Genomic DNA, 16,180 nt, shown 5'->3' with positions numbered 1-16,180 from the left:
AACTCCTGTCTGATTAGCAGAATAAATGTTACCCACATTTTATATATGATGGGAGTGTTAGATAAAAACATACCTCAAATGGGAAAAGTTCACAAGCCTTCTGCAGAGTCAGTCTTGCACTTTGTGATCTTTCCAAAAAGTACCCATTTGACGTTTCATTGCTTTGTACTGGTGGAGACCAATTGCTGTAACTGAAGTGTGGATTTCCAGTGTAGGGTCTATGCTCAAGTTCATCACCAAGCCATTCAACTGCCCATGTCCATTTTCTCTTCAAATCATCATTACTCTGCAAAATGCATTTCATTACCATCATTGCTCAATTTTATAAGAACATGGACTACATTAACAGATTAACTGATTTCAAAATCTTTGTGTGACATCAATCAGGATTATTTTGTGTGTGTTGGAAAAAGTTTCGGAAAGAAGCTTTCAGGGTGTGTGGTGGAGCTTCGTGGAGGAAAGTGTCGGAAATGTACATTTAGAATTGAAGAAACACTTAGTCAGCATGACAACCCTGGCATTTCACCGTGACACCCCATTCCACTTAAACTTCATAAAAATAATTGTAATTGTTAAAAGCTACAGTAGATCCAAATGATTGTTACAGTCATTAAAAAGTCACTAAATCTATGGAAAGTATATAGAAAGTAGTGAGACAAAAGGTAAATGGTATCAGAATCATATGTTAAGCATAATTGTCTCTCTGCAGCCCATGGGTGGGTGATGATCTGTCATCAGGGTGACCGAAGTGTGTCCTGGTATATGCGAGAAAAAAGTAAAGCAAGTGTTGTACCAAATTCACCTCCCCTTCCCACCCACCAAATCATCACTGCATGGGTATTTTATGTTTCTCATATTACGCAATGGAAATATTTTCATGCATCGCTATCTGCAAAATTAGGTTAAATGTATTTGTTTTAGTATCACACCATAATTCAGTCCAAATATAAAATATGGTTCATATTTTAATGGCATATTTATGCTTTTTCATATCTGTAACTGTCCGAGCATGCAGAATTTATTTTGCAAAATTACTGTGCCAAGTCCATTAAACAGGCTCACGAGGTGATCTAAGTAGTAATTTTTTCCCCTTTCTTGAATTACAAGAAGCTCACTGCTGCTGCACATAAGTCTTAAGTCTTGATCCACTGCTAGTCCAGAGCTCTGAGAAAGTCAGTCTTGTTACTATAAATATGTACTAAAACCAGACCAACATGGGATCATCAGACTCTAAAAACCATTTGGCAAAGAAGCAAAATGATGAAGCACTTGAGCTGATGAGTCGATTTCTACAGCCACCTGACCTAAACCCAAAAGAAATGGTTTGGGATGAACTGAACTGACAATTGAAGGAAAGAAGCAAACAAATGCTCCGCATATATGCGAACTCTTTCAAGGTCATCTAAAAATATTCCAGGTGGCTCTTTCTTGAAGTTGTCTAATGAAATTGCAACAATGGAAATGTGTGGTTACTTTGAAGAACATAAAATATTTTTAATGTAATATTTCTTTGGTTTCGATATATTCAATATTATTCTAAAACATTAAACTTGGAGTTGCCAGTTTATCGGGTGAATGTCCCATCTTCACAAAAATTCTAAATTTCAACACACCATATGTCCCATGATATTAGTGTGTGGTATAAATCTGGCAGACTAGTGTTTCTAGCATTGGAATGAACAAAACAAGTGGGTTTCACCATGGCACGGTAGCTAGGGCAAGATGTGTTGGTTCTAGTGGGTCTCAAATGGCTATTGTGCTGAGCTTTTTGTATGCAACTATTTCAAGAATTTAACGAGAAAATGTGAAAAATTAAAAAGTTACTAATGATAGGCAATCCTATGAAAGAACAGCTTATGGATCAGAAGGATCAAAAAATGATAGTGAGTATTGTACAAGCAAAAAAAATGGACCACAAGCAAGCAAATCACATCAAGGTTCAGCATTGATGTTCAGAATGTCATCTCGCATATCAAAACCTATTGAATGTCTGAAACGGGCTACAACAGCCAAAGACTAAGCATAGTACCAATTAACGCCAGCAAAAAAATAAAAAGGCGTGTCTACAAGGTGGGCCTTTTGCATGAAAATCCTTTTCAGAATTCCATGTAGATAATTCTGTCTGATGTCAACGGTAAAGGTCAAATTTTGGGAGTGTGATGATGCAGCAGATCATGCTTGCCTGGTACACATTAGAGCTCCCGACACCCACTGAAGAGCTTCTGAATGGCAAGGCATATCTAATCTTTGTTTCTATCCAATTACAAGTCACAATGAATGGTCCTGGAAACATGAAAATGATTTTTTAATGCTGTAGTTGTCTACTCTATCCACGGATTTGTAGCAAATATATTTGCTATATGGTGGCAAGGGCAGCTTGCAATAAGACTGTCCAGCAGTCTAACTTGCAGCAACAAAACTACATTCCTGAACAAAGTACTCAGCACCTATTCTAATGGCAAAAGAAGGCATAACACGATACTAGATCGGTGTAACCAAAAAAAAATGTAATTCCGCTTAGTAAAAATGAGAAAACATTCTATTACTAGGTTTGTCCAAACACTTAACATACACATACACCCACAAACAAGAGGTGTGGCTATTAAATTATGAGATTTGGCTTCTGTTGATCAAACCGTATTACACAGGATTCAACCGAGTGGGAGACATTCACCTGTAAGTTTCAATCATGTCACGTTGTTAAGTTTGCTGCCACGCATTTTTTGAATATAAAGTGTTTTTTTACTTGTAGGTTGGAAAAATGATCAGTTAAAAAAAATAGAGCAACCAATAAATTTGACATTTTTGATTAAATTAAATAAAGCTACCAAATCTTTTCGGATGCTAAAAAAGGGTTATGGGATGTTCGAGTGGCATCCATGATTTTGTGGAGGTCAAGAGGGTGCTCGAGGCAATGAACCTCCTGGATGATCAACAAGAATGTTCAAAAAGTCAACAAAGCCATTCAAATTGATTGACGACTCAGCATCAGAATGATTGCGGAAACTGTCCTCATCAGTAAGAGATTCTGCACGGCAATCTGAAGACGGTAAAAAGTTTGTGGCAAAGTTATCTCAAGGCTTCTGATCCCCACCCAAAAAGAAAAGTCATCATCACTTGCAACAATACTTGGATCTTTTAGTATGATCCTGAGACGAAACAGTCAATGCACTGGACCAACACCATCATCACCAAGAGTGAAGAAAGAACAAGAAAGTAAGTCCAAATTCACCCAATCAGTGATCTCAGTGAAGTAGGTTTTGGCCAAGAAAAGCATTGCAATGCTTGAACACCCTCACTACTTATCAGACCTACTGTATGTCCATGCAAACAGATCTTCCGAGACAACGGATATAAGATAACCTAGAGCACTGCTTTGATGAGTGGGGAACCACAATGCAGCAGGCAGCAGTGCTTAGAGGCAGGGGGAGGGAGTATACTGAAGAGAAAAGGAGTTGAAATATATGCTTTAAAATTAGGTTACAACATCAGTATAATTATTTAATAGCCACACCTCCTAAATATATATTATATACACACACACACACTCGAAAACAAAATTCAGTGCCTTGAAAATAGTATCCTACACTGAAATATTCTTCCCTTGTTTATTGCAAAGGTCGTGATATATATGCATACACACACAAGAGTATATACACATAAATAATTAACTATGTATACAGAGAAATGTTCTCTAAATTAAAGGGTGGCTAGTTATAGTTAGTTATGTATAAGAAGTACAAAGAATCACTGCGTCCTAAAAAGCAGCACTCTGGAATACAGTATGATATTTCATGCAACACAAAAGAGTAAATACCTTCAGAATCTGGTAAGAAATTGCACAGTTGCTAAACAGGGTAACCATGCATTTAATGCACTGGTACGCTCTCTTCCGATAGTGGTTTTTGGAACGCTGAATGGTATCAAAAAATCCATCCCTGTCATCTGGAATGCCTTTAAGCACATTGTGAATCCTTAAAGGAAAAACAAGTGAAAGTACATTTTTAAATTAACAGTTAACCAAATAATAGCAAATATTAGGAAAAAAATAGCAAGTTATAATCTTTATTAATCATAAAACTTGTTCTATACTTTATCAAAAATAACAGACCGTATAAGCCCAACTTACCTATGTGTTTGCCAGGAATCTTCTATTAGCATGATCTGCAAAAGGAGGTCCAGGTAAGGTCTAAGTTCATATGTATAAGAGTAGGCCACCTGAAAGAGTTTTTAATTAGATTACCTAAAAAAATGCACTTTACAAATACCAATCATCTATCCATTCTGCTTTATTTATTACCCTTTTTCACACTTGTTTTTTCAAGTAAAGAATGACATGCCTAACCCTTCAGCAACTGCCATATGCCACAAAGTAACACAGGACCAAGTGCTACTTTACTGTAAGATACAGTCATTCAAACCCATTAACTATAACAACTGACCTAATATGATGCTAGAAAGCCAAAAAATAGGAATGAAATGTGGTACCAAATAGTTAATATTTACACGTTAGCCAAAAAGACATTCTGGAGATTCATCAATTCTTAAATATGTTGTTTGCAGCATGAAAGAAATTCCTCCTTATTGTCCCAGTTTCATTACGGTATTGATGGAATGGAAAAACAAGGAAAAAGCCCTCAGTATTTCGAACTTCCATACCTGCCAGAGGAGCTCACTCAGTACAGAAAAAGAAAACTGTGGGTTCTCCCAGCAACAAAAGCTGAGTAGGTTAACTGTTTCTTCTGAATTGCTACAGTCTTTAATAACCTTTTTAACGTAACTAGTTCGAACATAAAGAATTTCAGCTACAGGCTGCTGTATTGGCATGATAGGTTGAGGCACATTTGGATCACCATAAGGATTTGGAAGTGGAGCGCTACCTAGTATAAAAAAAACAAAACACATACACATGCAAGTCAAATTTATATGAACAGCACTTAAATTGCAGGTTTACAAAAGCACTTTACCACAATGAAAAAAATATAAAAGAATAAATTAAGAGGTGATAAAAGGAAATAAAACCACTGCAAACCATATTGGATGACAGCAAAAAAATAAAATCAAGCCCAGCATTAGAGACAAAAACAGCAAAAGCTTGAGAGTGAATCACCAGAACATTAAAACATTTGGTGAGAACAGGCCATATAAAACAAAGCTCACCAATTCTGTTTCCCACTTTTTTACAAAATAACCATCAGATGTCTTTAATATTTGTTACCATGACCTAAAAGCAACTATGTAAACAAAAGCTTTAACATACAGCAGCGTATCTTATTAAATCAGGCAGACTGTTCAAGAGCCTTGGGGCCACTACCGCACAAGCATGGTGACTTATAAGGTTCCAATGAGTTTGCAGATGGAACAACGTGTAATTTGGATGATGAATAAAGGCAGATTAGATCAAAAAATAAGAGGAAGGTGACCTGTGTAAAGCTTTGAAAATAAATAACAAAATCTTCAAATTCAGAGTATATTTTACACGGAGTTAATGAAGAGAAGCCAACATTGGTGAAATGCAATCACTTTTGTTGGTGCCATTCAGCAGCACTGAAATTATGAATGAGCTTTTTCAGAAATAAAGAAACTGCTGTACCTTAGTGATGGCACTGAGCTTAAAAATGAAGCATCTTTTAAAAATCAGAACAAAAATGATGCTAAGATTTCAGACTAACGCTGTTGACAGTACTATTAATGGAGATGAAGGCCCAAAAAGACTTTTCACTCACTCATTCATTTATTTATTCTTAGATTCATTTAGCTGGAGAAAAATATATGCTATCCAAATTTTATTATCATCAAGGAAAATATGCAGAGTACTTATGGTAGTCCAGGTTTGAAAGGAAAGAAGATTTCTATGGTCTACATACAGGTAACAGGGGATAAATTATAGTTGTTTAGAACAGTCAGTATAGCAACATATACTGTACAAAAGGAAAAAAAAAACAGGTCCCAGAATGGATCACTGTTGCATCCTATACGTAAAAGTGACTGTGGAAAATACCAAGTTGCCAAAAGTAAAAGTAAAACACCCTACTTTCAAGGTAGGCTGTAAGCCTATAAATGGCAGTCCTCTGATACAACGAAATTATCAATAAGAAGGCATAACCAATTGTATTGAAGGGTGCACTAATATCTAGCGGATTCAAAATGGTACACTTCTTGACCATTTTCTTCAAAATGGTCCACAACTATTAAGGACAGATCCTCTGTCACTCTCAGGAGGGCAAATTCTTTTCTAAGAAATATTCTACCCAGTGTTTTAAAAACCACACTCAACCACTTGAGGACTTTGGGTAGAAATGGTAGTTTAGAAACAGGATGAGGATTATTGAGAAGTGAGGAGTCAAGTTGTACCCTTTTCAGCAGAGTGTTTATAAAGCAAGATGTGTTGCAGGTTATATATTAATATTTCACAAAGTATATAGAAATAAGTGTGAATCAGTCATCATTGCAGCAAAAAAAAAAAAAAAAAGGTGAGCTTTACCATTTATTGAAGACTGCATGCAAGATGATACATCACAACAGCGCACAAGCTGTGAAACAACTGCATACAGTTTGCCCAGTTCAGCATACTGACATTTAATTGGAGGGCCAGGGCCCTCATCAAGAGCTACAAGCATAAATGTTGCTGGAATATTTAGTTTTAACAACTGAGTCTTTTCAGCCACACCTGGAAAACCAAGAAATATGTTTGTTAACTGTAGTAGCCACATTATTATTTAAAAAAAAAAAGTCTCCAAGTAATTTTTCATACCTAGGTTTGCATATATTACAAACAGATTAAAGAACTGATGCAGATGACGCCCATGCTCCGACACCTCTCTTCGTAGCAGACTTAAAACCATTTTTATGAAGTGGTCACTTAAACTTGTGTTGTCACAAGCCTAGAAAAACAAACAGAGGGAAAAAGCTGTTCATATATACTTTTATTGTTGCAATCATTATAGCAATATATCATTGTGCAGCAGGCTTCAAATATGTATGGCATATAAAAAATGCCACTGCCCTTCAGTTAGAGAAAGGCTTTCTTCATTACTCGATGTCTGCCAACTATTGCACATGGAACCACATCTCAGGGATTTTTTTAAAAATATAACAATTAAATAATTAATGGTGACAACCACTACCACCATACCCACACTGCCACCTTCATAATAAAATGGGGGTAGGGAGTGGCTGGGTTATAAATGGAAAAAAAAAAAAAATCACAGTAAAAGACAAGCATATGGGTACAGTAAGACATCTTCCAAAAACGAAATATCATGGCCTATGCTAGGATCTGTCACTGGTCACAGTTTCTTGCATTTTAGTTTGCTCATTTCAGAGTAGGAAATCAATTTTTATTTTAAAAGGGACAATTTTTGCACCCAATGACTGAAATCATAATAGAAAAAACAATTATTTAACAGCAGAAAAAAAATTGCAAAAAAAGCAGTGTATAAAAAAGTCAAAACATAAGCAACAATGATCCAATGTTTTAGACTGAAGATGAATTTGGTGAAATCAAAGATAAATTGACCTGTCTATGGTAAACAGTCATGTGCTGTCACAATTCCACACATTTATTTTATTAAAGGCATTTATGCAAAAAATACTAAAACTGTAATCCTTTGCTGCTGTATTTGCATTTCAAAACCCGAAGCCATGAAGATAGTATTAGCAGACAGACCCAGTCTGGTCATATGGAGCAAGTTTTTTCCACCCTGAATGCAAAAGTAATTTAAAAGATATGCATATAGTGACCAATAAAAGCTGGACAGGAGAAGGACAGAGTTTGAAGAAACACCAAATGACAGAAAGAAAGGATACAATAACAATAAGAGAACAAATGCACAAAATTAAACAGCACTGAAGCTACAATTGTTACTATAATACAAGTGTTCTCAAGATTTAGGTTTTCTTTTTTTCTAATGCTTAATTAGAGGCCATTCCTTTCTGATAATAGACGTTATTTCATATTAGGACTCCCTAGTGCTATCATTCTGCCATGGATACTTTCCAAAATATTTGTAAACTGGTGGAGATGAGGAATTGTCAGCCCTTCACTTTTTCCCTTCCATTTATTTACAATTACGATTTTCAAGCATTTTTCAGGCTTTTTTTTGGGGTGTCCCCCGTGCATTCCTGATCAAGCCCTCTTTGCATTGTATCACTCTTCTTTGCACATCACATAGTTTGCACAAAGATTACAGTTCATGTTGTTTGGTGGGATGTAACACACGAAAATGGTTAGAGAACACAATTTGCCTACATCATAGCGAAAACAACGTAGTTCTGGTGGTGAGAAAATGCCTAGAGATTACTTTTTAATAAATCTACAACAATTTCAAAAATTCTTTTTTTTTGTATTTCAATATGGGGTGCTGTGTGTACATTAATTTGAGGGAAAAAATTAATTTAAATGATTTTAGCAAAATGCTGCAATATAACAAAGAGTGAAAAATTGAAGGGGGTCTGAATACTTTCCGTACCCACTATATATACAGGTGCTGGTCATAATATTAGAATATTATGACAAAGGATTTATTTCAGTAATGCCATTCAAAAAGTGAAACTTTATATTAGATTCATTCATTACACACAGATTGATGTACTTCAAATGTTTATTTCTTTTAATTTTGATGATTATAACTGACAACTAATGAAAGCACCCTGTTTTTTTTACACTGTCTTCCTTTAGCTAGACATTGACTTTTTCCACCGTGTGCTTTGTTTCTGCAGTAGCTGCACTTATGAATATGCTTGTACGCATCACACTCTTCTTATTTTTTTGCTGCCTTCTCAATTGTGTAATTCGGTTTTTGTTTGGAACTGTTGCTTTTTGTCTGCGTACTGCGTCAGTTCAAGTGAGCTGCTCGGTGTACATGCATCAAAGGTTCCCAGCTGTGCTTGTGCCATCTCGTGCGATGTCCATGGCTTTATTTAATGTTTGCTAAGACCCGGCACTTAAAAGTTTCTCTTGCAGTTTCGCTGAGTTTGTGCCAAACACCACCCTAACCATCTCATCTTCGTCTGCATAAGCACAGTCCTTCACCCGTGAATATTTAGCGGCAGTGTTTCTATTGGATTGCCGCTGACGGACGGCCTTATATGGGCAGGCACTAAATTATGTGGGAGGCGTGATGATGCGACACGCAACTCCGCCTCCCATGGCCAACGAGCTGTAGTCTATTACAGTATATGGACGAAAAAATAGGTTCCAGTTATGACCATTACACGTAGAATTTCGAAATGAAACCTGCCTAACTTTTGTAAGTAAGCTGTAAGGAATTAGCCTGCCAAATTTCAGCCTTCTACCTACACGGGAAGTTGGAGAATTAGTGATTAGTGAGTGAGTGAGTGAGTGAGTCAGTCAGTGAGGGCTTTGCCTTTGATTAGTATAGATATATATATATGTATATATACATACGTCACTAATTCTCCAACTTCCTGTGTAGGTAGAAGGCTGAAATTTGGCAGGCTTATTCCTTACAGCTTACTTACAAAAGTTAAGCAGGTTTCATTTCGAAATTCTACGCATAACGGTCAACAACGTCCGCCATGTTGAACTTTCTTATTTATGGCCCCATCTTCTCGAAATTTGGTAGGCGACTTCCCTGCGCTAACTGGAACCGATGTACGTACTTATTTTGGTGGTATGATGCCACTTTCGCCGCCATATTGAACTTTCCAACGCTACTAATTCTCCAAATTCCGTGAAACAACCCCAGACCATCACACTACCACCACCATATTTTAATGTTGGTATGAGGTTCTTTTTCTGAAATGCTGTGTTCCTTTTACACCAGATGTAACGGGACATTTGCCTTCCAAAAAGTTCAACTTTTGTCTCATCAGTACACAAGGTATTTTCCCAAAAGTCTTGGCAATCATTGAGATGTTTCTTAGCAAAATTGAGACGAGCCCTAATGTTCTTTTTGCTTAACAGTGGTTTGCATCGTGGAAATCTGCCATGCAGGCCGTTTTTGCCCAGTCTCTTTTCTTATGGTGGAGTCGTGAACACTGACCTTAATTGAGGCAAGTGAGGCCTGCAGTTCTTTAGACGTTGTCCTGGAGTCTTTTGTGACCTCTCGGATAAGTCGTCTCTGCACTCTTGGGGTAATTTTGGTCGGCTGGCCACTCCTGGGAAGGTTCACCACTGTTCCATGTTTTTGCCATTTGTGGATAATGGCTCTCACTGTGGTTCGCTGAAGTCCCAAAGCTTTAGAAATGGCTTTATAACCTTTACCAGACTGATAGATCTCAATTACTTCTGCTTGAGATGGTGAGAATAAGATTCTCTGGTCTGATGAGACCAAGATAGAACTTTGGCCTTAATTCTAAGCGGTATGTGTGGAGACAACCAGGCACTGGTCATCACTTGTCCAATACAGTCCCCACAGTGAAGCATGGCGGTGGCAGCATCATGCTGTAGGGGTTTTTCAGCTGCAGGGACAGGACGACTGGTTGCAATCGAGGGAAAGATGAATGCGGTCATGTACAGGGATATCCTGGACAAAAACCTTCTCCATAGTGCTAAGACTCAGACTGGGCCGAAGGTTTACCTTCCAACAAGACAATGACCCTAAGCACACAGCTAAAATAACAAAGGAATGGCTTCACAACAACTCTGTGACTGTTCTTGAATGGCCCAGCCAGAGCCCTGACTTAAACCCAATTGAGCATCTCTGGAGAGACTTAAAAATGGCTGTTCACCAACGTTTACCATCCAACCTGACAGAACTGGAGAGGATCTGCAAGGAGGAATGGCAGAGGATCCCCAAATCCAGGTGTGAAAAACTTGTTGCATCTTTCCCAAGAAGACTCATGGCTGTATTAGCTCAAAAGGGTGCTTCTACTAAATACTGAGCAAAGGGTCTGAATACTTAGGACCATGTGATATTTTAGTTTTTCTTTTTTAATAAATCTACAACAATTTCAAAAATTCTTTTTTTGTATGTCAATATGGGGTGCTGTGTGTACATTAATTTGAGGAAAAAATTAATTTAAATGATTTTAGCAAAATGCTGCAATATAACAAAGAGTGAAAAATTGAAGGGGGTCTGAATACTTTCCGTACCCACTATATATACAGGTGCTGGTCATAATATTAGAATATTATGACAAAGGATTTATTTCAGTAATGCCATTCAAAAAGTGAAACTTTATATTAGATTCATTCATTACACACAGATTGATGTACTTCAAATGTTTATTTCTTTTAATTTTGATGATTATAACTGACAACTAATGAAAGCACCCTGTTTTTTTTACACTGTCTTCCTTTAGCTAGACATTGACTTTTTCCACCGTGTGCTTTGTTTCTGCAGTAGCTGCACTTATGAATATGCTTGTACGCATCACACTCTTCTTATTTTTTTGCTGCCTTCTCAATTGTGTAATTCGGTTTTTGTTTGGAACTGTTGCTTTTTGTCTGCGTACTGCGTCAGTTCAAGTGAGCTGCTCGGTGTACATGCATCAAAGGTTCCCAGCTGTGCTTTGTGCCATTTCGCATGCGATGTCCATGGCTTTATTTAATGTTTGCTAAGACCCGGCACTTAAAAGTTTCTCTTGCAGTTTCGCTGAGTTTGTGCCAAACACCACCCTAACCATCTCATCTTCGTCTGCATAAGCACAGTCCTTCACCCGTGAATATTTAGCGGCAGTGTTTCTATTGGATTGCCGCTGACGGACGGCCTTATATGGGCAGGCACTAAATTATGTGGAGGCGTGATGATGCGACGCAACTCCGCCTCCCATGGCCAACGAGCTGTAGTCTATTACAGTATATGGACGAAAAATAGGTTCCAGTTATGACCATTACACGTAGAATTTCGAAATGAAACCTGCCTAACTTTTGTAAGTAAGCTGTAAGGAATGAGCCTGCCAAATTTCAGCCTTCTACCTACACGGGAAGTTGGAGAATTAGTGATTAGTGAGTGAGTGAGTGAGTGAGTCAGTCAGTGAGGGCTTTGCCTTTGATTAGTATAGATATATATATATGTATATATACATACGTCACTAATTCTCCAACTTCCTGTGTAGGTAGAAGGCTGAAATTTGGCAGGCTTTATTCCTTACAGCTTACTTACAAAAGTAAAGCAGGTTTCATTTCGAAATCACGCGATAACGGTCAACAACGTCCGCCATGTTGAACTTTCTTATTTATGGCCCCATCTTCTCGAAATTTGGTAGGCGACTTCCCTGCGCTAACTGGAACCGATGTACGTACTTATTTTGGTGGTATGATGCCACTTTCGGCCGCCATATTGAACTTTCCAACGTTACTAATTCTCCAAATTCCCGTGAAACAACCCCAGACCATCACACTACCACCACCATATTTTAATGTTGGTATGAGGTTCTTTTTCTGAAATGCTGTGTTCCTTTTACACCAGATGTAACGGGACATTTGCCTTCCAAAAAGTTCAACTTTTGTCTCATCAGTACACAAGGTATTTTCCCAAAAGTCTTGGCAATCATTGAGATGTTTCTTAGCAAAATTGAGACGAGCCCTAATGTTCTTTTTGCTTAACAGTGGTTTGCATCGTGGAAATCTGCCATGCAGGCCGTTTTTGCCCAGTCTCTTTCTTATGGTGGAGTCGTGAACACTGACCTTAATTGAGGCAAGTGAGGCCTGCAGTTCTTTAGACGTTGTCCTGGAGTCTTTTGTGACCTCTCGGATAAGTCGTCTCTGCACTCTTGGGGTAATTTTGGTCGGCCGGCCACTCCTGGGAAGGTTCACCACTGTTCCATGTTTTTGCCATTTGTGGATAATGGCTCTCACTGTGGTTCGCTGAAGTCCCAAAGCTTTAGAAATGGCTTTATAACCTTTACCAGACTGATAGATCTCAATTACTTCTGTTCTCATTTGTTCCTGAATTTCTATGGATCTTGGCATGATGTCTAGCTTTTGAGGTGCTTTTGGTCTACTTCTCTGTGTCAGGCAGCTCCTATTTAAGTGATTTCTTGAATGAAACAGGTGTGGCAGTAATCAGGCCTGGGGGTGGCTACGGAAATTGAACTCAGGTGTGATACACCACAGTTAGGTTATTTTTAACAAGGGGGCAATTACTTTTCACACAGGGCCATGTAGGTTTGGATTTTTTCTCCTAAATAATAAAACCATCATTTAAAAACTGCATTTTGTGTTTACTTGTGTTATATTTGACTAATGGTTAAATGTGTTTGATGATCAGAAACATTTTGTGTGACAAACATGAAAAAGAATAAGAAATCTGGAAGGGGGCAAATAGTTTTTCACACCACTGTAAGCCCCAGAGGAAACAGGAGACTTCTCAAATAAAGCAGGAGTCTCCTGACAAGGTGGAAAAGGGCCTTAAGAATGTAAAGGCGGCAGGGGAATTCTTCCCAGCAGAGAAAAGGGCGGCGCCAGAAGTACATAGGTGCTTCAAGTCCCACAGAGAGAGACTACCAAGGTGACCGCGGCTGTGCTATGAATGCCGCAGACCGGGACACGAGTGGAGAGGTTGTCCTAGGAGGGCAGAAAAGCAAAATATTTATTTTCACAATGTTCCTCCTAGGTTCACATGGGAGTGGCAACTGCATCGCCGGACCGGTCTTTGCATTGCGGGACCGGTCTTTGGATCTCCTTGGGGGAAGATGTCCGGTGTGGGACAAGACGTGCAAAACCTTGGTTTTCCGCTGGGGGGGGGATACTGTGAGATGTGGCCGGCTTGTCATCCCGGCCAATACCCCCAGGCCGCCAGATGGAGCCCTCCCTGCAGTATGGAGGTGCCCCGAAGACCGGCAGGGAATCATGGATGCTGTAGTTTTTATCCTCAGCCCTGCTGGATACCTCAGGGCTGCAAGAGGGTGCTGCAGGGAGGACCGAGGACTCATTTGTGCCCTATGACCCGGAAGTTCGTCATAGGAAGAGGTGAAGAAAAGAACTTTTACCTGACCCGGAATTTTACCGACGCTGACTTTATATATTCAAGTTTTGACTTTATTTATTGCGACAGTGACTTTATATAATCTAGTTTTGACTTTATATAGTTAAATGTAGTAATCATTGCATAACTTTTTCTTTACCATAGAAATTTAAAGACTAAATTCAACTTCCATTCCTAACAAAGATATTTCTGGCGACTAAATAGAACTACTTATATCCAAATTCGAGCTATTGAGCTGTCGCCTGCCTGCCTGAATAAGTCACCCTCGCTCTTACTTTTTTACCGTTCATTTAATCATGGCTAGTGGCGGAAAAATTATAAAATGGAAGGAGGATTACACTGAGTATGGCTTTACCAAAACAATTATTGATGGCGAATCGATTATTCATAAAGCTTCAATTGGTGATCTGTTTTTCTGTGTTAACCTCATATTTTTTCATACTTCTTCTCAAACCAAGGAGGTGCGAGGTTGAAATGAAACGGGAAGCGCTGATCAATGTAATCGGTGTACCAGGAAAAAATGCATTGAGAAAAGTTCCCCTTTGCTTGGAATGCAACGTGTGATTAAATGTGTGATTTTTTAACGCGTTATGGAGCACATGCATCAAAGCTTCTCAGCTGTGCTTGTGCTAAGAAAAGGAAACATTTTAAAAATAACGTAACACGATTGTCAATGTAACCTTTTGTAAGCAGTACCTGGAGGACTCAGTGTGGAGAAACTGTAGAGACAGCGTGTGTATTAACTTGTGGATTTTTCTGTGAGTATTTGGTGGCAGCGTCACAAAGTCGCTTCCATTACACTGCGTGCCGTTAGCTGCGGAGCTCAGCTCAGAGCGAAATGAGGTGAATGGGAGGGGAGATGATGACGTGACTCCCCCACCCGCCTTAACTGTCAATCACCCACCCGCCTTAACTGTCAATCCCCCACAAACACAGTGTCTCAGAATTTGCATAAGCACAGCCCTTCACCTGCAATTTTAACTTAGTTACAAAGTGATCAAAACTCTCATTTATATCCTGCATCCTCTCATTAAACTTGTATCCCGCATTACCCGTGGGCATGACAAACGCCAGCGGCAGCCTGTCTATGAACTAAATTTAAACTTTAGGTTTACGCCTTGCTTTGTTTCCGAAGTAGCAGCACTCATGAAAATGGTTGTATATGTCATTCGCTCGCTTCTTATTGTTTCGCTGCCTTCTCAATTGTATAATGCATGTTTTCTTCAGAGCTTTTTGGAGCTCTTCCTGGTTTTCTACGTACTGCGTTGACAGTCAGTTCACGTGATTATGTGGGAGGCGTGATGATGTCACACAAAACTCCGCCTCCCACGGCTTTTGAGCTCAACTCCATTACAGTAAATGGAGAAAAATAGCTTCCAGTTATGACCATTATGCGTAGAATTTCGAAATGAAACCTGCCCAACTTTTGTAAGTAAGCTGTAAGGAATGAGAATGCCAAATTTCAGCCTTCTACCTGCACAGGAACTTGGAGAATTAGTGATGAGTCAGTGAGTGAGTGAGTGAGTGAGTCAGTCAGTCAGTGAGGGCTTTGCTTTTATTAGTATAGATATATATATGTTGTGAGATGTGGCCGGCTTGTCATCCCAGCCAATACCCCCAGGCCGCCAGATGGAGCCCTCCCTGCATTATGGATTGTGCCCCGAAGACCAGCAGGGGATCATGGGACATGTAGGTTTTATACAAGACCCTGCTGGATACCACAGGGGCCACAAGAGGGAGCTGCAGGGATGACCGAAGACTTCTTTGTGCCCTATAACCCGGAAGTGTGTCAGAGGAAGAACGAAGTGCTTCTGGGGTGAAAAGAAAGGACTTGTACCTGACCCGGAAGTGATTGAGAGTCACACGAACTGGGGATTGGAACGCTTCCGGGCCACGGTATTTAAAAGGACTGTGCGAGCGCCGAGACGGCGAGCTGAGCTGGGTGGAAGGGTGGCAACGCGTCTGGGAGTCAGAGGATTGTTTATTATTGTAGTTATTGGTTTGTGTATAGGTATAGTGGAGGAGAGGGTGATTTGTGCACTTTGGCAATTTAATAAAGTCAAGTATTGGACTTTTACCTGGTGTCTGGATTCGTGGACAGGGGTTCAAGGGAGCGATAGCACCCCCTATCTGTCAAAATGTATATGTGTTGTCATGCACGAGTGCTTGGGGATCAGAGGATCAACCCGGTTTGCTTCGGAAAACGTCCCACGAGGGGTCAACGACAGTGTACTAACTTGTCTTTCTTTCCTTCTTCAGAAAGTCCGAAGCCTCACAGCCGTAAA

The 16,180-nt window shown here is 39.3% G+C and overlaps 1 protein-coding gene across 1 annotated transcript in view; it reads right to left on the bottom strand.

The window, feature by feature from the left end:
• Positions 1–16,180, bottom strand: part of LOC120524448 (probable ubiquitin carboxyl-terminal hydrolase FAF-X) — a 260,143-nt gene that overhangs the window by 3,827 nt on the left and 240,136 nt on the right. Inside the window, exons 38-43 of the mRNA XM_039746300.1 lie at positions 6,755–6,884; positions 6,485–6,670; positions 4,660–4,880; positions 4,130–4,218; positions 3,818–3,974; positions 74–286 (exon numbers count right to left, since the gene is read on the bottom strand). Coding sequence (XP_039602234.1) covers positions 74–286; positions 3,818–3,974; positions 4,130–4,218; positions 4,660–4,880; positions 6,485–6,670; positions 6,755–6,884 — 996 coding nt within the window. The remainder of the gene's footprint in view (positions 1–73; positions 287–3,817; positions 3,975–4,129; positions 4,219–4,659; positions 4,881–6,484; positions 6,671–6,754; positions 6,885–16,180) is intronic.

Source organism: Polypterus senegalus, chromosome 2 (genome assembly GCF_016835505.1).
Source record: "Polypterus senegalus isolate Bchr_013 chromosome 2, ASM1683550v1, whole genome shotgun sequence".
Taxonomy (NCBI): Eukaryota; Metazoa; Chordata; class Cladistia; order Polypteriformes; family Polypteridae; genus Polypterus; species Polypterus senegalus.
This window is presented reverse-complemented; position numbering and strand designations above follow the sequence as displayed.